The following is a 26,379-nucleotide window of genomic DNA, read 5'->3' as shown; positions in this document are numbered from 1 at the left end:
ATGAGATTTTTAATTTTCATCTAAAATATTATTCAAAAAAATTAAAAATCTCAATTTGAGGGGCATAAAAGTAAATAAATTATCTATGAAGGATATAAAAATAAATTTCTTATTAAGGCATGCTCAATTCCCCCAAAATGAGAGGGATGAGCATGAATGGTTTGAGGGGCATGCACTTCCCCCTCATTCCCTTCCCATACCCTTCCCATACCCTTTGATGCATGCCCAAACATGGACATATCCATCCCAAACATGGACATGTTTGGACATGCACGTGCCATAAGGGTTGATCCCAATATCCAAACACACCCATAGGGTGCTTGATGAGGAGGGACATATATGTGATTAGCTGGACCAGTTGAGTGCCGACTTCGCCAACCAAATGCTTCTCCATTATGAAGTCATTGCCTGCATATTTTATTTTATTTTATTTGGAAAAAAGAGCTGCTGCCTGCTGGAGCTAAGTTTTATTCAATAAGAAACTAAGAGATACACATGATAAAACACCGAAGGAAAACAGCTGCAAGCTAAACAAACAAAAAAAATAAGAGGGAAAAATAAACAAGGTAAACAAACAAAAAAAATAAGAGGGAAAAATAAACAAGATCTATACATACTATTAAAATAGATGTATAATTTACTCTGAGAGTGTATCAAAGAATAATTTTAATTTTTTTATAACATTTAAGTTTTTATTTATATCACTTATAATATTAATAATTGAAAAACATTAATTACATCTAATTATTTATGCAATAAATGCCTATAAAACCCTTGAAATCCAAAATATAAAATAGTTTCTATGATGGGAGTTGTTTAATTAAATTATTTTATACATAATATTGTCTAAAAATTCCTCACAAAATTTTAAAAACTCCTATACGACCGGGGAGAATGCCTAGTTAAAAGTAAAAGCCTTGACTCTCAACTCTCATTAACCATGTCAGCTTTCTCCATTCCTTGATGAAATAATGATATAGAACAGGAGAAAAATTTTTCCCTGAATAGCAAAGCATATCTGCAAGTTGGCTGCTTCTTTATCTGTCAGTTTTTCAAGAAGGAAACAAATTGCAAGGATTGAATTACCTCATCACCACCGGGATGTTCATCTATAAATAGGGTGACATCTATACACCTGCAGATTATGTGATATTTGAGGCAATTTTTCATCAGGATGAGATCATGTCCATGATCTGCAATAAGAGTTCCTCAAATGATATATACCACAATCAACACAGCATTTCCATGTCAAAATTACTCAAAAATTGTCTGTTTTTCTAATCTGCAACACGCTCTGTGATTGTCATTTACAAGTTCCAAACTCACCGTCACTTTTTTTTTTTACTTAATAACATTAATTAAACATAATAACGATCAAATAGGGTATTCTACCAATAATAAATGGTAATAAATGGTAAGGAAGACATCAATGGCGTATAGGAGTGTGTGTGTATATATATATAAATTTTAAAAAAAATAGTAAGAGACATGATGGATCCATGCGCAGGTTACCAAAAAAAGGCTTGTTGTGAATCATACTGAGACCGAAAGGTCTCCAAGTGAAACCCAAGCATAAGCACATCGGTCTCTGATCTTGTGTATCACTGAAGATGCCAGTTCAACTGCTGGTCTAATCGTTGCTAATTCCTTTTCAAATGGTGCTCGGTCCTTTAATGCAAGCTGATCCAAGCCAGCAACCATAATAAAGTTAACAATGTTTTGTTTTCCCAAGTTTGTAATAAGTGAAAAATTAGTTACCTTCTCAAGGAACCTTTTAGAATCCAGAATGTAGCACAAATAGGAAAATTGTTTGTATAGATCAGCTTCAGTGTACTGTTGGATAAATGAAACAAGCCAATATCTTTAAATTTAGACTCTTATGTCAAAAGCATGCAATCTAATATTTAATGAATAAAAGACTGGGTGGTTATGAAAGGAACCTGTCTAACAAGATGGCCGTTGCAGCAAGGATAGTTTGGGCAAACAGTCCCCCTTTCTGCATCACCTATTACACGTAAATTTATACTACGAGTGGTGTGCTTGCACAGTTCATCATCACACTGTTTCATGAACAGAAGCATTATAATTTATACAAGATTATGGAAAAATAAATATTGGGCGCAACTAAAGTAAGTACTTACAATCATTAAGCCTCTATAATACAAGGATGTGAAACCATCAGCTTGCCTTTTGACCTACAACAATAGAGAAAGGTAAATTTCCGGTTCAAAGGATGTAGAGATGATATGTTCTTAGTAACAAGTAGTGAAACTCTTCACCTGGTTGGCAATCATGGCAGGAGATAATCTACAATCAACATCACCCGGGCATCTGGGGCATTGCATTGTGCGCCAGAAGTTTATTGGCTCATTTTCTGTTTGTGTCTTTGATTGGCTTCTATTGCTTGAAGTAGATAGTAAACTGGATATTGGGGGGCAGTCAAAGGAGCTTGAGCAACTGGGGCATGATAGCTTAAGAGGTACACACCCAGAATACCTACATATTTGATGAAACTAATTAAAGTAGAGTTCAAGATAGCTTCATATGCAGTCTGACTCTAAGACTAAACCCCCTTTTTGTTTCCTGGATTTACCTCTCACCATCATAAAACACAGAAAGCAATGCAGTAGGACCTTTGCCAGCAGATTCAGAAGCATTGTATTGGTACTTCAGCATAGAAACCAGAATGTCAATAAACAAAAGGCAAAATCAGAGAAAATAAATGTAGTTTATTGTTCAAGTTTACTCTTTGGATGAATCTAGCCCAAGACAATCAGCTAAACGTGCTGGGCTAGTGCCTTGAATGAAAAGCACATGAACGTGATACCACAGGATGAATCTCGACATACCAACATTTGATCACTAAAAGGTAAATAGAGGCTGTTAAGTAAAAATCTGCTCACAGAAGAAAGAGGGATAATAATTAAAGAAACCTGCTGTGATAAGTAATAGTTGATGTCAATCATCCAATTGCCACCATCTCTTTTAAATTCATCAGGATGTCTAGCCCTTTGAGCTATCCCAGCAGAAGAACCAGAATTCGATTCCTGATCAAGAAAATAATAAAAAAAAAAGAGGACTAAGAATAGATAATGCCTCACATCAGCAAATAATCTTGTACGGTAAGAAGGTTGATCGATCATCCCCAGTTACTCAAGTTATCAAATTTTTATGCTGGAATCAAGAAACCAAGATTTGTAAAGACAAGCACCTGCTGACAGCATATAACATAAGGAACTGTATCACCAGCAGAGCAACCAGGATAACCATTTTGCTTCAATCTTAGGGCGACCTAACAAACAGTTAAGGAGCATGAAAGTTGGTAAATGTGGATAAATCAAAGGGTGTGTCCCCCAGAAGTTATTTGCTTGGCGAGAGAGGTGTCGGACCTGAACATGAGGTTGGTTTTTTGCATCGGGATAGTCCTCTGGTGGCTTTGTTAATGTCTTCCGGATAACATATTTTTCAATCTTTATGTCACCATTTCTCATCTGCCCTTGTACCTGAAGTGCATAAGAAAGTACCCCAATCATGGCAATGCTGGCACATCATGGTTTAGATATGTATATCAAATTCCGAATGAGAATAAACATAATCCACCAAACAGCAGAGAAAATTTTGTGTTGTCTATGGAACAATACATAAATAACAAATACAAGAAGATCCAATGTTATTCTTGGATGAAATTTGATGAAATATTACCTTCATAAGATGACTATGAATTGAGTCAACAACATCTTCACAGGACCTGCACAATTAGAAGAAAACTATACAAAATAAATATCAATAGTACTAACAAAGATAATTACATGCTGGATATTCTTGGCTGGCATAGCCATAGCCCTAGCCAGAAAAGTGATCTGAATATATTACATTTCAGATAATATCCGCTTGAGGCAGAATTTTCCCGTGTCTTTTGATAGGTCACTCCAGTCTCGTCGAACCATATCAACACCCTTGCAGTCTGTTTCCTGCTTTATGTTTGATATAATCAGACAGATAAAAGAACAATACTCTAAAATGATACGCATTGAATATTATAACTCCAACCTCATTGGGAATCCCATTCTTAACTTTCACAGCAGCATATTTCTTCTTCTTGAGAAGAAGCATTCTCTTATACAAACAATCAAGGTCAATCTCTAAGCAGTTGTATTTCTTGTTGACCTGGATGAAAAACAGATTTTGTTAACATGTTCAAGTTCTGAAATGCAGAATCATGCATTAAAAAGCACAACATAATGTAATAAGCCAGTAGTATTATAGTCATTCATTTTCCATTCATGAAGCAGCAAAAAGATGTAAAAAGAGAAAAGGAGTCCATTAAACTAATAATAAGGCTCACCTCTTGAATGACTTTCCTGGCAATTGTCTTGGCTTTGTTTATGTCATCTAGTCCTGTGTAGATCATAATAGAATCTGTATCCCCATAAATTACCTGTGTGACAACCAATAAGTGCCCAAGCTAGTTAGGCAGATGAGCTGTATATAAACCAAGAAGTGTACTAGCTAGCAAGCATAAGCATCTAGCGATGTATATAGTTACTTCACACTCAGCATGCAATCTGGTGTACTAGCTAGCACATACAAGCATTTAGTGATGTATATATTTACTTAACTCTCAACATGCAATCTCTCACTACAGAGTTCCCATGGAGATTCAGAATGCAATCTCCCTCCTTTGCACCCATGATGAAGAAAAATAGCTACTGGGTTTAGACTTTAGACCAACAATAAACACACATCAGATGATGATTAAAGCACTAGGAACACAGATTCTTAAATAATGAATGTGTAGGCATCTACTGCTGAACCCAATCATGAGGCTGAAAATGCAATTGGGTTGTGTTTCAACTGGAATGAAAATAGACTAAACAAACAAATGATTAGCATATATTGTAAAATGCAACCGAAGATATATATATTTAATCTATAGAGTCTCATTCCACTTTTTTTATGCAAATATTACTATTTAGTTCGAAAACTCCAAACCTCCAAATTAACTGAGCATCTCCACATGCAAAAGTCATCCATCTACTGTAAGAAATCACAAGTGATTCAAGAATATTTTTAATTGATCTAACAGCAGTAAAATGTCCGAAATTAATAGTACAGCCAACAAGAAGCCACACACACCACATGAGGCACTGTATGATGAAATGCCATCATACATAAATTTTCAGGGATCATAAATCTCAGGGGACAAGAGATACCTCCAAGTTCAAGTGGTTCTGAACTACATCCACAGTACTTTGCAGGATCTCCCTTCCCTGCAAAAGACACATCAATCAACATAAACCTCAAATGATTGTTCTACCTAATATTTTTGTGTAATGCTTTCATACAGTAATGCTCTTACTTTACGTGTTATGAGCTCTGCAAGTGGTTTTGCATAAAATCTTGAATTTGAAAAGCCCAAGCAACCATACATGCTGAAACAAGTTGGTCGAACAAAGCCCAGAATTCAGATGAAATAAAGAGAAGAAGAAATTAGAGGCACTGCAGAACCAAGAATATAGGTCCTAACCTGTTTGCTGTAAGCTTTAATGCTTCTTGTTGAATATTATATTGTTGGGCTTGAAGCCCAGAAGCATTCTCGAGCAATGACTTGACCGTTTTTCTTGTATCAACCAATTTTTTTAACAACTGAAGGGTCAAATGCGTTAGATGATGTTACAAATCAAACAATGGAAGTGTTCTTTACAGCAAATTGACAAATCTCCACTATTTTAAAAATCATCTAAAGCCTTCAGTTGAAGCTTTCAGTATTTATTCCAACTCTTATTAGTGTGCCATCAACGCAGTCACATAAAACGTATTTTGATTTATCTGAGAATCAGTGTCCATACTGTTAGTTGAATAAAACTAGGGATGGCAATGGGGTGAAGCAGGACGGGGGCGGAGCACACCTCTATCATCCCCGCCCCAGATAACAATGGAGCGGGGCACGCCTTTACTATCCCACCCCGTCTCGCCCCACCCGTCTTCTTTTTTTTTATTCATAAATCACCCACCCCACTCCGCCTTACCCCACTCATAGTTACAAATAAGTAACTAAAATTCCTAAAAACATTTTTAAAATAATTTTTTTTATAAAACATATACTTATAAAAACAAGCTCATAAGAAATTTATTAAAATTTTTAAAAAAATTTCACTTGCCCCTACACTATATAATATTTATAATAAGTTAAATTAATAGCAGAGTGGGGCAGAGGAGCGAGGGCATGAAAAAACCAAACTCGCCTCGTCCCGCCCAGCCCAAAAGTGGGCTGAATCAGGGTCGGAAAAAGCGGATCGGTTAGGTTTTTACCATCCCTAAGTAAAATTTACAATAATTTATCAATAAGTCACCCAATTACAGGCATTGAGCCACTCAATATTAGTTGGGGACAATACATTGCATTTTCAATCAATCTCAATCAAATGCAATGGAGATGGCTTTAGTTTCCAACAATGATTTCAATAAGAAAAATCATCCAGGTCTTCCGAGAAACAGAATCCTCTTAAAAGAAGTTTACTAAAGATAATACCTCAGGTAGAACCCCGACGGGTATTAAAGATGGCAGATTGGCGCCCGCACCATCAGGAGAATGCTCAACTGTAGTAAAGCAGATGTTGAATTCCTGATAAAGGTTGCAAGATATCATAGTCACAGCTTGCATTCATAAAACCTATAACTAAGAAAGATTCTAATACGTAAAACCAAGAGCAAGAAATAAATTATGAAACAGTGGTAGACAACTCAATCATGAAGAAGATAAATTACTTGAATGATAGAAGGGTACAGGCTGTTGAAGTCTAAGAGCAATACATATTTGTCATATAAACCCTTCTTTGGTTCCAATACCAAACCACCTGAGTAAGAAGGGCCTTTTCTTCCTTTTCCTTGCTCGATATCTCCGTCATGTAGGGGCACGGAGTCAATATTTAAAATAACGTTATCATCCCCCTCTGCTCCAGCACTAATTTTGCGCTTTGTTGTATTCATCTCTTTACTGCAGCCAGAATTCTTATCCGGGACCATGTACTTCTTTGCATGAAAAGCGTGCAACAAAAGGTACTCAACCCTTTGTGCTCTAGCACCCTTTAGAACGAAGCAGAGTACAAGTTACATTTTCTGCATAAGCTACACAAAAGAGATCGAGCTCAAAGTAAGTATATGATTTACCTGGAGAGTTTTCCCCCAAAGGTTGCCACTAATACTGGTAAGCTTCCGGGTGAGGGGCAGAAGGCTCAGATGAAACATCAGCTCAAGAGACAGCTTGGCGTCATTCTCTCCATGGTCAACCTAGTCCAGTAATAAATAACATCATTCAGCTAAGTTTGCAAAGAAAAAGATGGCCTTTTTCGAAGGTAAGAAGAATGTACAAGTTCAAACTTTAGTAAAGTTGCAAGATACTCATGTCATGTATCACATACTAGTTCAAGAAGGGTGCTTGACATTTGGAGCATAGCTGGAATATCATGAGGAGCAATCTCTTTCCTCTCTTTTTTCAGCTGTGTCTTTGCAAGTTGTGTCAAAGAATAGCTCTCCTAGAATTAGTAACAGGGTATTAGAACATGATACCTTGAAAATATCAAGTCCTAAAGGCATACTAGAAATCTTTCAGATCAAACTCTAGCATACCTCCCTCAACAAATCCCTCGAGTACACACAGGTATCACATAAGAGACGACCTGCAATGCAAGACATGATACCTGGACTTGCCCCAGATCCATAAAGGGAATTTCCTTTGGTGAGTTTGGGCATAACAGAGCGCTTCAAACGACCAATCTTAGACCACATATCGCTGCGCACCTTGCAAACCTGCAATAACTAATATGACAATGTATTTTATCAGCTAGATCAACCAATAAAAAAAATAATAATACAAGTCATGTATAGACCTTATCTATAGGGCATTAAGCTAAAATGAATGATAGCATTAGTAGAAAAATCTTGGGTGCAACGAAATGTCCTAAAGTGAAACACAATATCAGTCAAGAATAAAAAACAAAAGCATGAGATAAACCTGTGCTCGGTGTAGAAGTATATCAAGATCAAAACCAGAAATGTTGTGCCCAACAAGAACATCGCAATCCAATTTGTGCAATTCAACCATCAAGCGATTTAACAAGGCCCTTTCACTGCAGAAGATAGATCACCAATTTCAATGAGTGCAAGTCAATGGAACAGATATTCTGATGTTAAGAAAATAGGTAACAATATTGATTGTTTAATACAATATACGCCAGTATCGTGCCTGCTTTCCAGTGCCAGCACATTAGACCCAGCATTTGAATTTCGACTAGCAGCTTCTTTTGCAAGGCCCACTGGAAAAATGCCTCCTCCAAGCTTGCGGACAACAGTAAAACTGCTGAGCATGCCTGGTCTCTCCAATTCTTCAACTGACATTGGGCTATTAATCTGCATTTTACATAAGCAGATTAATTTATTCAACTAGAAAATTAGAGGAGCATCACTGCACCAATATAAACCCATGCTTATACATTCCTTACTCAATTATCCATATGAAGCAAAACAATCATAAACAAGAAGTTTTTTTTTATATACAACTGGCAGGTTTCACTTGTTCCCACAATTCCCACAGATGGCATGCCCTCATAGGTGCTTTCCCACTTTTACCCACAAGGTGCAGCATTTGACCAATGAGGGAGATGGCATTATTGAAATGAATAATATAGACAATTTACCAAGAATAATTTTCAAACAGCATTATCAAATGGTAATAAAAGATGCAAAGAGAGAAGTAATTCTCTGAAACACCAATCAGCCAAATAGAGAATTTCAAAAGAGAAACAAATACCTTTGCCTTGTGACAACAGATAATAGAAGCTGACACTACTTCATTTGTTGTACGTTTCTCCCCAATAATGGTTTTCAAGCTTATTGCCGCAACAACTACTGGAGGAATTTCTGGAGTAGCCTTTGAAGCAGAAACATGCAAGTCCTTGGGACAATCAACCACTACTTCATATTTGCACCAGCTGACCTGATATTGGAAAAAAGCACAAGGATAATTACTAAAACCAATAAAGGTACATCTTTGTTGTGATAATGAGACAAAAAAATCCTAAAAGGATGAGAATAAGCTATGTTTGTGAGCTCAGTCGAGTGATGTAGTTGAAAAAACGTACCTTTTGAGAAGCTGGACAGCATGCAAATTTTGAAATCCCCAGCCAAGAGGGCCCTTTGATTTTCCTTTTAATCAAAAACAATTCCAAAGCACTGTACCACAAAATTACAAGAAGTTAATTCTCATGTAAAATGAGAGCCAAACACCATGCCCCATGTAGTGCATCTGTTTTTTGCACTTTTTTTTTAAATTATACTCTTTGATGTCTTGAGCTCTCACACAGATTCATATCACATCAAACCTAACATAACTGATGTGTTATAATTTTGAAGTATACCTCTGCATGTGGGTGCAATCCAGTGCAAAAGAATTGCAAGGTAAATTGAGTTTTACTCACCCAAAACTTGAGTATTGCAAAATACAACTGAAACATATCTATGTAGTATTGTTTGAATCTCAGTCTCTTATATAGAATCTACAAAAGAGCATAAGCTAAATGACTTTTCTATGGCTACAACCGAGAGAAACTGGAATTTGATATAAGGAAATAAGGAAATAAGATTTAAACAAGCTTGTGCATTAATCAATTGACCCCTAAAAGTAACAAAAAACAATAAACAAGATAAGCCATGAGCTGATTTGATGATATTCTAGCTTCCTTAAGAGTTTTTCAAAAAACCAAGGTGGTAACTCAGCTCCAGTCTGGATCAAGCATGCCTATCTTGTGTTAAAAGAGTCATTTCTGAAATCTGGCAATGATAAGTGCATTAACTGACTTTACCTGGAGTTTGTACCTAACAGTGGAAGGAAATGTTCCTGTTTCAAGTCTGTTGGCAATGGTGGATCCTGCAATCAACATGACATGTGACTATGCATATTTCTGTGAATGATTTTCCTAAGATGCACTACATAAAAAAAATAAAATAAAAAATAAGAAAAAAAAAAACAAGATGATTATAGCTATTTTAGACTAATATTTGGTATCTCCCATTTAGTCTATTGCTTCAGACAGAACATGGTCCAGGAACAAAATAGCATGCGGAAGGCCACCGATCTCTCTGATGAGTAACCTTCTCAAATTTAATCATACAAAAGCTTGAAGAATGGCATAACATTCTAACCATCTGATTAAAGGGCTGAGTTCAAGTGTCATGGAGAATACACAGTAGAAAAATAAATAGCTTCTGGACAAAAGAACCAGCAGACATTGAAAATTCAAATCAACCAAAGGGAAATCAATATCAGTGGTTGAGCTAGAGTTCCATTATGGTTGTTAATTAGCCTACAGGGATGAGTGTCAGACAGATGCTATGATGAGAAGTATGTTCTGCTACCAGGCAAGCATTTGATTTAAGTGACCTTAAAGTATGATAGATTTAAAAAAAATGTTGAGATGCAAGTGACAGATTAATAAAATCTTTTGAATTTCTGAGACTTCTTCTCACACATTAGTTAGAACTTAGAATATGATGACAGATAGAAAGAAAGTATATAAAGATCAAATGAAATGAGTGAATCCATTACAAGACAGATAACAAACACTGTGTAAGAAACATACTATTTCTGTGACTAAAAGGAAACAGATACACTCAAGACTTGAAATCAAATACACAAGCAGACCATGCACAGAAACTGAAATACCTTAAACGGATAATTGATCTTGAGAACATATTGTTCCCCTCTACGTATGTCAGGACGCTCAAATGCATAGCTCCGCTGAAATCAAACAATAATGAAAATATTAATGGCGACATAGAACCATATTGATTAAATAATATGCGATGAAATAGTTCTTTCCAAAGTTCCATAATGACAATAAATATCCATGACTAATAACAAACCTTGACTGGCTTTATGCTAAAATTGGACCCATTGAGATGCGGTAATCTCTTAGTTATTTCACTCTTTAATCCCACTGCCATATCCTGGTTAAGAAAAATACAAGAACGCATTAAACTCACTGAAAACAAGAAAGGTAAACATGTTCAAAAATCAAGAGGGAATAAGCACAGAGAAAAACAGTAATTTACTAGCAAAGCTGTGCGAAAATCTGATGGTGAAGCCTTGGAATTGGCAATATTGGCAATATTCTCTTCAAGTTCCACTATCTTGCCCCCTGGAAATACAGCTCCATTTGGAACAGCATAAACACATCTTTGCATATTTTTTACAACCACACAGCAACTCTGAAATGCGTTACCCTCCTTCACCTAATAACCATGTACATTTCTTGAGCTCAAAGTTCTTTCCACAGAAAATGCAAACTGGTTCACAAAATTAATGAAGTATTTTCTACTATTGCAAACAAAAATAATAATTATCAGTTGCATAATGCATGGTACAGCAGAAAAAGCAAAATTTCAGATTGATATGCATATATAAGCTATCAATTAATAATCCATTAAACCAAACATCAAAATGGGAAGAATTTAAATAATTAGAGAATACAAAATTAAACTAGAAAAAAAATAATATAATTTTGTTGGCAGTAAAGAGGCATTAGAGGTTATATCATTAACAACCAAATCATGATCCCAGTTATGAAGAAAGTGCCTAATTCAAGCTATGAATGGTAAGCCAAAAGCACCAAAATTCAGTTTTAAGGGCGAAAAAAAGTATAATCGAACTGGTGTAGGTAACATACCTTTCCAAACAGGTACAAGGTGCCTGCATTAGCACCAAAAGACTGCTCGGATGCATCAAGCATATAAAAATGGAATGGCTCGCCTGGGAACTCATTCTCCCTCTTGGGGGCCTCCACTTCGATTTCTTCACTGGCATCCTTCATCTCACTCACACAGCTTGAATAATTTTCTAGACCCATAACTTCTTCTTCCTTCACTAACTCCATCGAGTCATCCTTCCCATGATCGGAAATATCATTCTCCAACAAACCACTTTCCACAGAAACCGTTTCTAATTTAGCATCCTTCCCATGATCGGAAATATCATTCGCCTCTGGACCGCGGCTTCGCCTCCGGCGACCGGATGCCGTCGTCTCCTCCATCACTCCTTTCCCTGATCTCTCGATGAATCTTGAAGCTCGAACACTGAAGAGGTCCGTGCGATTTGGGAAAACAGAGAAGGTTTCGCGCCAAAAAAGTCAGGATTTGAGGGCTCACACAAGTATTTAAAATTTTAAAGACGAAATTAATATTATATCCCTGAGAAACTTGCCCGTTCCTGAATAGTCCCTCATATCTTTCTTCATTTGAAAATGTTCCTGAATGGTTGTTTGGTATAAATGTTCAAAATAAAAATATCATGGAATTTTTTATTTTTTATTTAAATAAAAAAGAAGCTTTTTTTTTTAAAATTTAAATTAAACTTATAATGTTGTATGCTGAGTTTGCCCACCTACCTTGCTGGAGTTTAGTGTCGGGTATTGAAGAACGTTTTTGACATTTTATCAAAATACTAACATCACAGGGAGTATATAAAAAATTAGATAAATATGTTGAAAAGGGAGGGACTAAATAATCATAATGAAAATATGGAAGAATTTTTTAATTAATCTTCCTTAAATTAAAAGGAAGGGTTTTTTTTTTTAATATACTTGTAATATTGTATGAGCTATCATCTTGTTTCATATGGCCGTAATATAAAAAATGAAGAGGATAGATAAGTTTTAAAAAAAAATTACTATTACACTTCTAGTGGGAGTAAGAACGAAGAGTAGATAAGTTCAGAGAAATTTTAAAAAAATAATCAATTAAAAAAAAAAATCAACCCCAAAGAATTGGGTGACAAATTTCAAAAATAAAAAAATAATGAGTTTTTTTAAAAATAATTTGAAATTTCATCCCATTACAGGATTATTATTATTATTATTATTATTATTATTATTATTATTATTATTATTACTTTGTCCTCTTAGCTCTTCCATTATTAAAAAAACATACTACAAAACAAGAGAAGGAAAATAAAAAATAAAAAACCTTTCTCCTCTTCTTCCGAACCACGATCACCACTGATACAAGGCCAGATGAACTACAATCGGTCAGACACCCTTTTGTTGAAAAGATATATTAACACAAAATAAAAGGAGTGAGGAAGATATATATAACCAAATTTCATACAACTTATTTCTAGTAACATATCTAGCTATCAATATAGAAATAAGTCAAATAACAAATCTGCCAAATTTGGTAATAATCCTTAAATAACAAATTTGTCATTACACAAAATCACTAAACTTGGCAGATGGTAATCTAATGACTAAGATCATCATGAATAGTATCAAAAATGCGTTCTATAGTGTTGCACAATATTCATAAATAGTAAAAAAATATATAGTACCTAGATGGTGATCTAACGGTTATGATTAAACACCCTAGATAACAATAATCTAAAGACGTACCTAGATTATGTTTCTCATATATATATATATAGTCACATAACAAATTATTTAAATTATTATGATCATAACTTTCATTATCATTGATGAGTGATATAAAATAAAGAAATAATAATTAAAATATACATAAACACGCCTATGGCCATATATATATATATAATGGAAATGCTAATGTAACTATTGTTACTATTTGAAAACTTTTAGTGACGATTGGTTAGTTAAGGATAATATTAGATTATCCTTGGAATGTAAACCATGTAATCTTAAATTAACCATTTAGTTGTTTGGAATATGAATATCATATTTTGCAAAATTTGATAACTTTGCCAATATTACCGGGTATGCGATTATGAAGTTAGGAATCTCACAATCATTTTTTTCTATTATACTTCTTAAGTTAATATAATTTCCCAAGATACCAACTTTTATAAATTAAAAAATATAAAAAATCAAATATTTTGTTGGAGATAAAAATAAATTCAAATTAAGATTTGTTTTCTAATATTAAATAATTAAATTGGAGGAAAATAGTTATATTTATATAAAATATTTATATTTGATTTAGTTATTATTTTTTAAATAATTATTTATTTAAAATACATATCTTAATAATAGTAAAATTTTGATTTTCAAATTTACTTTTTTTAACAATAACAAATATTTATTACTAAATAACTTTCTTATTTGCATTAGTAAATGTTACCAACTTAAATCTATTAGACAGTAGACACCTATCAAGGATATTTTAGTAAAAAGATAATTAGTAATATAAGATTCTCACCTAACTAATTAATCATGGTAATGTTACATTCCAATAATATTATTGTTTTGCTAACCAAATAGAGATTTAACATATTTTCATCTAGGGGTGATCAAAACCAGGTACCCGATCTGATTTTTAAAACCAGAGCGGTAACCAGTTTTTTGGATCAGCAAAAACTCAACCCATATCCGACCCGATTTAAACCGGGTACCAAAAATCGGGTATCTGGTTTAAACCGGATCGGATATTGGATATCCGGATCCGAATTTAAGTTTTTATCTACTTCATGGATTTGTTTTATATAGCAACATTATATAAAAAAACAAATATATTAGAACTAAAAGTTATAAAGAGCATTATATTCTTATATTATTTTCCACACAACAAATGTCATAACAAAAATAATAAAGAGTTTTATCAATCTTAGCCATTGCACAAAAAAAAAAAAATCAAATAACTTCTAAAACATCAATAAACCCTTGTAGAATTGAAATTTATTAATATATATAACTATATAAGTATATAACTCTTTAAGCTATTAGATTAGGCATTTTGATATATTTTTTTTTTACTTTTAGCCCTTGTAAAATTTAAATTTACTGATATATATAAATATATAACTCTTAAATAGTTTAGATGACTGATTTGGATTTTTTTTCTTTTTAACTTTTTAAATCATATAAAAGTTAATATTATTATATATATAAGAATATACTAAAAAGTAAAAACCAGATAGGATTCGGATACCTGATTTTTAATTTCTCCCGACCCGGATCCAACCCAATTTTCATCTAAAAAATTTGGATCGGATAACCAAAAAATTCGGGTCAAAAAATCAGATACCGGATCAGATCATAAGATATGGATTTTTTGCTCACCCCTAGTGCACAAGAGACTGGCAATCGAATTGAAAGTACGGTAAACAAGCTCAAAATAAAGGTGGTATTTCTGCTATTGTTTTATGCAATCTAGGCCCTAACCACCGCAGCCAATGACCACGACCACTGTCTCTTCCTCACCAGAGATGGACATTTAGTCATAAGAAATTAGGTATAATAATAAATAACATTAGAAATGGTCATTGGTAATCTTATAGTTAATAAAAAAATAATTTAATTATAAACAATAATATAGTTAATAATAAATTGCAATGATAAAAAGAAATGGCTGTTGAAGATATAATAATTTCATAAGAATAAACACTTAAGTTAATAATTAATAAATATTTAATAATTAATATACCATAACAAATTGATATATAATAAAGTATTGGTAATCCTACCGTGAGTAACCATATCCTAAAATACATCAAACCAAACATGTGTTTTCCAATTCCGCATTTATAAATCCTTCAAAGCAAACATAAAATCTTATAATACAGTTATTGCAACCAAACACAAGATTCATTTACACTGTATTTTGAAAATCATATATTTGTAGTTATATTGTAACTAAAAATCCACTACATTTAGAATTACATATAATCAAATGCCACCTCTGCCTGTGGTGTAATTATGAGGACTCTGGTACAGGAATCCATGATCCACGTATTTAACGGAGCCGTGTACCTAATAAGAGTAATGGAGATCACACTGCCATTAATCCGGTGGCAGTCTGGTCTCTTTGGAGCCTGTAGAGTGGAGAGGAAATGAACTCGAACCTCGCATTCTGATGGGTCCACTCCCTTAGAGAAAGATTATCACATTTCTCGAGAAATTCATAATAGTTATACTCATAGCCTGGATTGCATAAAACAATAGCAGGAATACCACGCTTGATCTAAACTGGTTTACCATACTTACAGTTAGATTGCCAGTCTCTCTGTGCACCAATTAATTCCTTCCAATGCTTTAACTCAGATGGTGCAGTGCGAATCATCAATGACATTATACATGACATCATTGCGGAGCATGTGGGAGTTGAAATCCATGTGGCCACAAATATAATTATGTGGGCCCAAAGACCCTATGTTGTTTTCCCTGTTCGGCCTTATCCTTCCAAGGTCAGACTTATTGGCCGATCAATATAATCTCTTAGAATATATATATATAGTACACCCTAGGGTATTAGAGCGCGGGTTGGTGTCTTGGTGATTTGAAGGAGTGCTCTAATGGCACCTAGGGTTTCAGCGAAAGGGAAGCCGAAGCACAAGAAGGCGGCGATGGGGATTAATCGGCTTACCGCTGCGTCAAGGAGTGGACTACTTGGGCCATGAAGAAGGCCAAGGTCGTCACCCACTACAGTTTCATTCCTCTTATCATTGTCATAGGTATGAACACCTAGCTCAAGCCCCAACTATAGCATCTCTTTTCTCCTGTTTAATGGTGGATCGGATCATTAGAGATCTGGTGTTGGTCTTTCGCATACGCGTGGACTTTACTTAGGTTTTTAGATCTCGATTTAGAACTTCATCCGTTTGTTATTTGTTATTCTTCATATAGCAGTTGTGACAAAAAAGAAAGTTTGGATTTTGGTTTATGAATAGTTGAGTTGCTTGTTCGCTTTTAATGTTTTGGTTTCTTTAGTGCTTTGGATGAGATTTGGACTTAATTAATAAAGCATGGATCATGGGTTTTTCTTTTCTGGTTTTTGATTATGCTGTGAAATTTATCGTTTTGCTAAACTTATGGGTTTTTGTCCTCTTTGAATTCTTGTGATTTTGATTGTGTTGAAGTTGGTGTTCCTTCATATTGGATTTGTTTGTTTGAGATAAATGTACAAGAGCCGCACTTGGTAACACGTGTGTTTGTTAGAGTCACGCTGCGTGTTTGTTAGGTATTCCATTATAAATGGTAATGAATGAAAGCGAAGTCATCTCACCTTGTCCAGAACCCGGGTATTCTATGGTCTTCCCTATCAAATCTTGGCACGTGTCCCCATTTGATGGTATTATTTTTTTATGTTATGATTAGCAGTAATCTGGAGACACATGTCAAGCTGTGATAGGGGAGAACTAGGAATACCCTGGTTCGAGAACCATACGAGATGACTTCAATGAAAGCAAACCATGTGTTTGTTAGAGTAACGCGGGGTGTTTGTTAGGCTTTCCGTTTATATAAACGGTAATGAATGAAAGTAGGCTTTTTGGGCTTGTTTGGGTTGGCTTTTTTAAGAGATGATATTGATAGGCCAATAAGTCTGATCTTAGAAGGACTAAGCCGAACAAGGAAAAAAGCATGGGCGTAGTCTTTGGGCTCGTATAATTATATTTGTGGCCACATAGATTTCAAGTCCCACACATTCTGTAATAATGTCATGTATAATGTCATTGATGATGTCAGATCACACTATCTCATGTTAAAGCATTGGAAGGAATTAATTGGTGCACACTCTCATCAATATAACTCACGAATCACATTGTCGGTAATTCTATTCTAGAGAGTAATATATGATCTCATAAATGAAACGATTTTTTTAATATTTAATATAAGATCCTTCAAGCAAGTTATCACTATAATTTTTTTTTTTTAACTTCAATGTTTTTACTTGATTAAAATATTTGAAAATTTTTTGAATGATAAGTTATTGGCTAAAATATATGATTATTTTTTAAATATATATATATATATATATAAATATTTTGGGAGATGGAAGAGTTTGAGAATTTAGATATGGGTTATAAATATGTTTGATTGGAAAGTTTTGAAGGAGAATTTTTTATACATAACATGTCAAAATGACACGTGTCATAAAATTTACTAAAATGTAATTTATTTCCATGAAGGTAAGGAAACGCATGGCTTAGAAGGTATCCCATGTTTGCATTATGGATGGCCATTATTCTCTAACCTTCCCATTTTCTTGTTTACTCTCCAACGCAATCTTGATTGGATTGCAATTGCATTTTCTTTAATAATAATAATAATAATAATAATAATAATAATTCAGGCATTATTTGTTACTTTTCCAATCATTCCTTAAAGTCACGCTAATACAATTCTCCCTGTAATAATAATAATAATAATAATAATAATAATAATAATAATAATAATAATAATAGTAATAATAATAATAATAATAATAATTAAAAAATAATGTTAAATAGCTTGTTTGCTTTAGTAATTTACAAGAACCGGCCATTAGTCCTTTACATTTCGAAAAAACATATAAACTCATCTCCAAATTTGAGTATATATGAAATAAGTCACCCAGAAAAAAAAATTATCACAGTGACAAAATTGTTATTTCATTATTTTTTAAAAAAAAAATATAAAGTGGTTAATTTTTTAAAAAAAAGGAAAACCTTTTACTCTCTTTAGATAATTTATGAACTATTTGATTAAGAAGCAATTGCACTGAAGCTAAATGGGCATCAATTCTTTTTTAAACCAACACAATTCATTCCCAATAGACTGGGATTAATTTTTTTTTTTTAGGTTACTAAGTTTTGAACTTATTTCTTTCCGGTTACCAAGTTTTAATTTGTATCGTAAAGATTACTCAAGTTTAATTTCGTTTCACCGGGAGGTTACCTGCGAGTGACCACATCCATGCTGCTGACGTGGATGCCGGAAAAAACACAGTCAGCATAGCTCGCCACGTCCTCAGTCTGAGATGGAGCCTCCACATCAGCCGGCTTGTCCATGTCAGCAGAGTTGGTAACCGTTTTGATACCAAATGAAAATTTAGTGACCGAAATGAAATAACATAAGTTGTTAAATAATATGTCACACTTAAATTTGTCATGGAAATATATTTTGTTATTTCATTTCGGTCACTAAGGTTTCATTTGGTATCAAAACGGTTACCAACTCTGCTGACGTGGATAAACCGGTTGATGTGGAGGCTCCATCTCAGACTGAGGACGTGGTGAGCTGTGCTGATTGTGTTTTTCCGGCATCCACGTCAGCAGCATGAATATGGTCACTCGCAGGTAATTTTCCGGTGAAACGAAATCAAACTTGAGTAACTTTTACAATACAAATAAAAACTTGGTAATCGGAAAAAAAATAAGTTCAAAACTTAGTCACCTATCAAAAAAAAAATTAATCCCAATAGCCTGTAATACAACTCTGACAGTCATAATAAAAGAAAATGATAAAAGTCTTTTTTGCCTAAATAGTTTTTGCAAATGACCAATTATTTTCTCTGAATATTGAAATAACCGGTGGATTCTTTTTTCATGTAATGACCCACCAGTCAAATATTTCCTTTGTCCCAATATAAATTTCTAGTTTCAGGAATTTTTACATACAAAATTATTCATCAATATATTTTATTTAAGAGTTCATTTTTAAATTTAACATATATATATATATCAAGAACTGACCATATCTTTTGACTCAGATTTGAAATGATCTACTCAAGAATCGAGTGACCCGAGCGATTTAACTGAAAACTATTTGATTTGATGTGATTTAACGAGTTAAAAATAAGATTTTTCAATTGAGGCATAGGAAGACAAAAAAAAGAGAAGCATAGACCAATCTCGCCTTTGGGTCAATTGATATCGGATCTCTTGCGTAGAGCATTCATTTCAGAAAAGACCCGGGATCGAACCTCATGTCTTACGCAAGGTGAGGGTACGTGGGTCGGCATTGAGTCTTGCTCCCCACACGTGCACGTTTTGGGGTTTTGGTGCTTGTCGCCTTTCTCAAAAAGGCTTTTGCAGGTGTACCCCTAAAAAATTTGAAATTGCATATTTGTCCATGAATAAAAGTTAATTGCATACATACCCTTCAATAATATACATAGTTGCATATATACCTTTGGGGTTCAAATTAGTTGAAAAACCATCCATTAACAAACAACAAATATATAAAATTACCATTATACCATTGCATATATACCCTTGAAAAGTTTTTTTTAAAGTTGTACAAGAGTTATTTTGAATCTTTTGTATATCTTAATCCAAGTTATAACCATAGTTAATCAAGTTTGATTACCGAAATTTAACAGTAAGGGCATATCCGCAATTACCTATATTTTTCAAGGGTATATATACAATTATGTTTTTTTTAGGGTTAATATAAAATTATAGAACTTTTGAGGAGTTTATAATCAATAACGGATACAGTGAAGGAGAGAAAATGATTCTTTTAATTCTGAAAAGAGGTGGAGGATTGATGTGAGGTTTTTTTTTTTTTATTAAAAAATATTAAATTATTATAAAATTCAGGCCAGTGTATATAAAGCTAAAATTTTGAATATTAAATTTAAATGCATTTCTTTAGAAAAACACTGTAGTATATCAAATTAAAATTTTAAATAATAAATTTAACTCGTTATATTTTAAATTATCAAAAATGTAAATTATATCATATTTCAATCATTATTAATTATTATAATTTTTTATATTTTATTATATAATCTCAGTTCAATCCTTGTTGATCTTGGTTAACCTCTGACATTAACTAGATCAATGACCTAGCCGGTTTTCACAAGTCACAATACCGTTGAAAAGAAAATCATGGTCAACTAACTACTAAGAAGTCATCACAGAGGTACTTTTATCATTTTACCTTTTTTTTTTTAAGATAATGACTTCTTAGTCTTTCTAGATAATTCATGCAATTAACAGAAAATTATTCCATTCGTTTCATATCAACTATTATATTTAGAAAAAAAAATTTCAATTTACTTGTCACTTTTAAAATTTTTAGATAAACAATCAAAATGGTCCTTATTTTTGTGTGTTTCTATTTTGGTTCTTTAGCTTTAAAAAGTTATGATTTGGTATCTTGATTTTTTATTACGATTTAGTCACATGAGTGCATGCCGTTAACGGCAATCCCACGTTGACGTGGCATATGATGAGTCACACTTTTTCCAAGTGGACAACCTTATAATCCATCTCGGATGTTAGCGCGGATGCCAAGTCAAACCTTCTTCAATCTCAAGCTCTGAAATCGTTCTCTTACCCACCATTTTCCCTTTCCCACCCCCTACGAAGCCCTACTTTGATTAACCCTTATTCCACGATCTAGTGGTGACTTCACCATAATGTCGAGGAAGGAGGACAACCACCACTCAGCAAGGTTAATTGCTATATTGGCATCAGCAAGGAGGATAACGACCGGTAGACTGAAAGATTTGGAGACATTATAAAATTTGGCTGCTAAAACTTGTAATTGCGTCCTATAAACATTATAAAATTTTGAAGATTATTATTGTGTGTTCAACACCCAGATGATAAAAAAAATGTAAAGTTTGCAAAATTATATTTTTCATGTATTCAATATGTGCTTGTAAATTTTTTGCCAAACAAAATTGTATAAAGTAAGCACTCACACTTGAAACAAATTTACTAGGTTAAAAATGCAAAAGACAATCTGAAATTGCATTTGTAAACATTCTTCTTCCAAAACTACAAAACAAATGCAAATCTATATTGTGTACACATTACATTTTGATATAGTCTCTAAGAGAAAAAACAAAAATAGTCGGTTTCATATATTACTACCCAGAGAATACTTAGTTAAATTGTGCACAATTTATACATTTCCCCAATGGCAATGTTCACCATTGCACAGATTTCTCTTGTCTTGTTCTTGAGCATTTTTAGTAAATTGGGGTAATTTTTTTTTTTTCCTTCAGCTCCATTTTCATCTTTAGTGTTTCCTCCCTTATACCTAGGTGGCACTTGTCTTGCTTGTTGTCTTTGCTAGTGCCTAGTTGGATTTGCACAAGTTGGATGACCTTTCTCCTAAATACAACAAGGAGACTAATTTTCACATATGAAACTAGTTGAAATGAAAAGCAATATCTTACAAACTTATAATGGGCTATTGTAGCTACCTGTGTTGTTACAGGTTCATTTTGTGATGTTAGAGCTTCACAACTTGTATTGCTATTACCCTGACATTTTAAGATCAGTATTTTGTTATAAAGTGTGAGCATTTTAAAGAAATTAATCAATGTACAACTGACTTCTACCTGCATTGTTATAGCTTCCATTCGAGTTATTCTACTAGATGCAACACCCTAAATAAATTAGAGAGTAATATTTCATTATGAAGGCTAAGGTCTTGAATAACTCAAACATGGCATTATTTAAAGAAATTAAATATGGCACAATTGATTCCTACTTGTGATTGTGAAGCTTCACATTCATTTGTTCCATTATTCTTATTACACAGGACCTTTTAAAAGCAGTAGTTTGTTATAAAGTTTGATCATTTAAAAGAAACTAACCGTGGTGTAATTGCCATCGATTACCCTCCATAATAGCCTTTTAAGAAACATGCATCTAAGCTTATGAGAGGTCTGCAGCCAGATTTGAAGCCCTCCTTGCACCCTTATAGGCAAATGTACATTCTTAAAAATAATCTGTAGTCCAAGAAACATATTGTGGTAGATCCTCTGTTGGTTTGCCTAACTTCCTCCAAATAGTCATAGATCTTACCATATTGCTCTTTTGCATTCCCTAAAACAATTTCCAGTGCAGCTAACTTAACCCTATATCACTTAATCAATGACACTAAGGTATTGAAATTTGCTCTAACATCCTGCTGAAGTGAACTGATGAAGTAGTGTTCATCATTGGAAACTTGTGGAGGTAATAGTGTCCCATCCACTTTGAAGTGATGCTCCTATTTTTCATCTCCTTCAAGCATGTGTACACACTTTTGTAAGTTTTAATCTGCCAAGTGCAGTCTTGTACATCACGGAAAATCAAATAAAATGAAATAATAAACAAATTGTTAGTGCAACCGCACTATAATTGGCATGATTTGACACATAGTCAAGGTGACGTGGCAACCTGTGTAACGTGGCATAATTAATGACATGGCAAGGTATGGTGACTTGACTAGAAGTCTTGACTTGGAGGCAAATATCTTGAAGATTTTGGTGGAGTTATTTTTGGCAATGTATTACAACTTGAAGACAAGATTATATCAAGACCATATTTAGGGTGATTTGATTGAAGACTAAATATGGATGGAGTTTAATTGAAGAAATACCTATCAATGGTATGATTGAAGACTATTGATGGTATGATTTGAACAAACCTTAATGAGGATGATTGAAGACTATTAAGGGCAAGATTTGAAGACATGGCTATAGTTGGCATGATTGAGTTGATTGATTGAAGATCTTTCTTGGAAATATTAGAAGACCAAACTTGGGTGAATTGAAGATCAAGTTTGACAAGTTTCGTGAAGACGCACAAGGACGTGCACCCCTTGCGAGGAGACTGCTTGATGAGGAACTGAGGAGGTAGGTTAGTTACCGGCAATCAGAATCAGGAGATTTGGCTGCACCGACTCGGACTAAGCATGACTCGGAGGTTGATGGGTCTTGAGGTTGTCCGCAATGTAACCAGAACTCAGTCAAGTCAGCAATCAGGGTCATGTTGCAATTCATGTTACAACAGGAGTTACAACAGCTAATTTCGGAAGGTTTTTAAATTAGTAGCCGCGGAAATTCTAAAAGAGGTATGTGCTATATTTGGGACATTGAGGCTTCTATATAAGCTACCTTGCTCGTAGATTGTATGTGTCACTTGTGGAGGAGAGAGTGTGAGTACTAGATAATCTAGAGAGGGTAGTGATCTTTATTGTTGCGAGAGTGAGTGACAAGTGTTTGTACTAATCTATTTTCACCTCTTTTAGTGGATTGTTTATCTACAGGCTTGGCCCCCAGACATAAGCGAGTGGATGCCGAACTGGGTTACCAATCTTGTGTGTCTCCTTCTTATTTGGTTTGTGTGAGCTTTCTATAAGTGTTTGAGTGTCCTTTAAACCACAAACCACATCGGCGGAATTAACACAAATGAATAGAGACTGTAGTGAGAATAGATATGCAAAAATGAAATTCATTAATGGAAGATACCCATTTAGCTTAGTTATAAGAAGACACACACATATATTGCAATTGCCTTTCATATAAATAAATCAATAAGGAAATCCACAAATGAATACACAAATGAATATCTACATACATGAATTAGTAAATTCATTAATGAATATATAGATAATCTTCAAAACAAAAATTGCACTAGTATTTCACAACTTCACTCCAACACATAATCTTAACACACATCCACACACAATTTGCATTAGCATTTCACAAAAATAAATAAATGGGGGACATATATAAAGAAATCACTACATGCATGAATTAAAAGATAAATAGTCAAACAAGTAAAATGGTAAGAGATGAAGGCTCAATGTTAACATCTTTATTCCAATATAAAACCTTCAATACATTTTCATACTCATACCAGGCAATGTTATATAAACATTCCCAATTATTTCAAGGAAAACTATAAGAGAAAGAATCCCTAACTCCAAAATCAATGCAAGTGTACATCAATGTGATAAAAAAAAATGGAAGAAGATGAATAAATGGCACAATCTGCCTACGTATGAAGCAAATATATCTTAGTTATGATTACCAAAAATGCTAATAGACCATAAAATAAATGTACAATCTACCTATAAAAATGATAATAGACCATTTTACAAGCTAAACAATGTATCCCTAATCAAACAATTCTTCATAATAACCCCTAACAAAGTTCACAACAAGCATAAAAATAACAGCCAAACCAATTAAAATTAGGCGTAAAATCAAATTAAAACTAGAATAAAAATCACAACTAAAGACATATAAAGGTATGGGACCATTTTAGTCATTTACCCTATTATTTATTAAATTTTTTTCACATTGTGATACAATGTATTATTAACAATGTATTATAAAGAAAGATCATGTCACTTGCAGAGGTGTGTGCTCCAATGAATGGGAATGATTAGTTGGTTATAAACCATATGCATTGCTTTAATCTCTACTACAATGTGTGCGTGGTGTATATATCAAATATGAATAGTGATGGATTTAAACCCTCTGCCATGGCGAACCAAAAGCAACTTTATAAGTGCAATGATATATATTAAAAAATATAACCTATCTCTACAACTTAGGAACCACATCAAGAATCGGATAAATAAAATAATATCAATTGATAATGAGAAGAGATTGACAATGAGAAGAGATTAACCTTCCTCTATGGTTAATGTTCTCTTTCTTCCTTGGAGTAATGGCGAAACGACCATCTAATCGTGGAACAAGGGTTCCAGAGTAGGGTGTTGGAGATGAGAAAAGGAAAATGGAGAGTGAAAAGAGGGTCTTCTGGGTCTCAAAGAGGATCTAACTAGGCAACCTTGCTAGTGTCCGAGATGGATTATGAGATTGTCCACTTAAAAAAAATGTGAAACAAGATGTGTCCAGGTGATTAAATCGTAATAAAAAATAAAAGTAAATGACCAAATCTTAATTTTTTAAAGATGGTGGATCGAAATAGAAACACAGGTGGAGGTAAGGTATCATTTTGGTTGTTTACCCAAAATTTAATAAATATTACTTTATCCGTTCCTAAATACATGTTGTTTAAGGATGTTGCACAAAAATTAAAGATAACATTAAATTATCTAAACTTTAACATAAAAAATAATAAAATTACTAAACTACCTTTTTTGAAACCATGTATTTTTCTTGGGATTATAAATCCTACTTTCTGTATTTATATAATTTAAAAAACTGAAGATGAGTAAAATTGGAAAAAAAGAATAAATATTACCTTAATATTTATAAAATAATAATTATTTAAAATAAATTTTTTTCTTAAAACGATATGTATATTTTAGGATGGAGAGAGTAATTAATTTTTTTAATTTTATCTTTATCTTTATTTAAAAAAGAGATGTGCATTAATGAGAGTTCATAACTTTAATCATAATAAAAGTCCTTCATTATAAAGTATTTTTAAAATTATTAAAAATTTAATGATAATCTTATTTGTACAAAACTTAAATATGGTAATTAAAATGAAACTGAAGGAAAGAGTATTAGAAAACTAACGGTCATTTATTTTTTTAAAATAAAAATTAAAAACCATAGGATCCATTCCCAATGGCACTATATATCTAACCAGTTAAAAGCTCATTTACTTGCCTCCATTTGCTAGGATGCTCTCTGTCCCCCAGTCTTGTCCCACAGCGCCAGCTTCAACCTCTCTCTCTCTCTCTCTCTCTCTCTCCTTTTTCCCTCCTCAAAAGCCATTCCTACTGTTTCACTTCTCATACCTTTGCCACCATTCTTGAAGACATCCATGTCGGTTCTCTTTCATTCACCTTCTCCACCTTCACCAAACTCCCAAGCATGATGATTTGAAGTTCCAGCTCAAAAGATCCAATCTTGATCGCAAAACGAGCAAGAAAGACTCCCACCTTTGCA

General features: G+C 33.6%; 1 protein-coding gene across 1 annotated transcript; it reads right to left on the bottom strand.

Annotated features, from left to right (window-relative positions):
- Nucleotides 1-1,288: 1,288 nt before the first annotated feature.
- LOC120256380 (DNA polymerase alpha catalytic subunit-like) lies at nucleotides 1,289-11,968 on the bottom strand. The gene is given in 32 exon segments (XM_039264077.1): nucleotides 1,289-1,680; nucleotides 1,759-1,833; nucleotides 1,941-2,060; nucleotides 2,142-2,195; nucleotides 2,280-2,496; nucleotides 2,594-2,671; nucleotides 2,753-2,808; nucleotides 2,810-2,839; nucleotides 2,934-3,047; nucleotides 3,212-3,292; nucleotides 3,390-3,503; nucleotides 3,703-3,748; nucleotides 3,874-3,971; nucleotides 4,051-4,167; nucleotides 4,346-4,438; nucleotides 5,214-5,270; nucleotides 5,360-5,432; nucleotides 5,528-5,646; nucleotides 6,533-6,625; nucleotides 6,769-7,086; nucleotides 7,171-7,290; nucleotides 7,422-7,535; nucleotides 7,630-7,809; nucleotides 8,015-8,129; nucleotides 8,246-8,409; nucleotides 8,810-8,995; nucleotides 9,141-9,231; nucleotides 9,861-9,925; nucleotides 10,721-10,795; nucleotides 10,921-11,004; nucleotides 11,110-11,289; nucleotides 11,724-11,968. Coding segments are annotated over 32 exon segments (3,681 nt in total). The 5' UTR covers nucleotides 11,931-11,968; the 3' UTR covers nucleotides 1,289-1,533.
- Between the last annotated feature and the right edge of the window lie 14,411 nt (nucleotides 11,969-26,379).

The sequence above is a fragment of the Dioscorea cayenensis genome, unplaced genomic scaffold, assembly GCF_009730915.1.
Source record: "Dioscorea cayenensis subsp. rotundata cultivar TDr96_F1 unplaced genomic scaffold, TDr96_F1_v2_PseudoChromosome.rev07_lg8_w22 25.fasta BLBR01001414.1, whole genome shotgun sequence".
Classification (NCBI taxonomy): Eukaryota; Viridiplantae; Streptophyta; class Magnoliopsida; order Dioscoreales; family Dioscoreaceae; genus Dioscorea; species Dioscorea cayenensis.
This window is presented reverse-complemented; position numbering and strand designations above follow the sequence as displayed.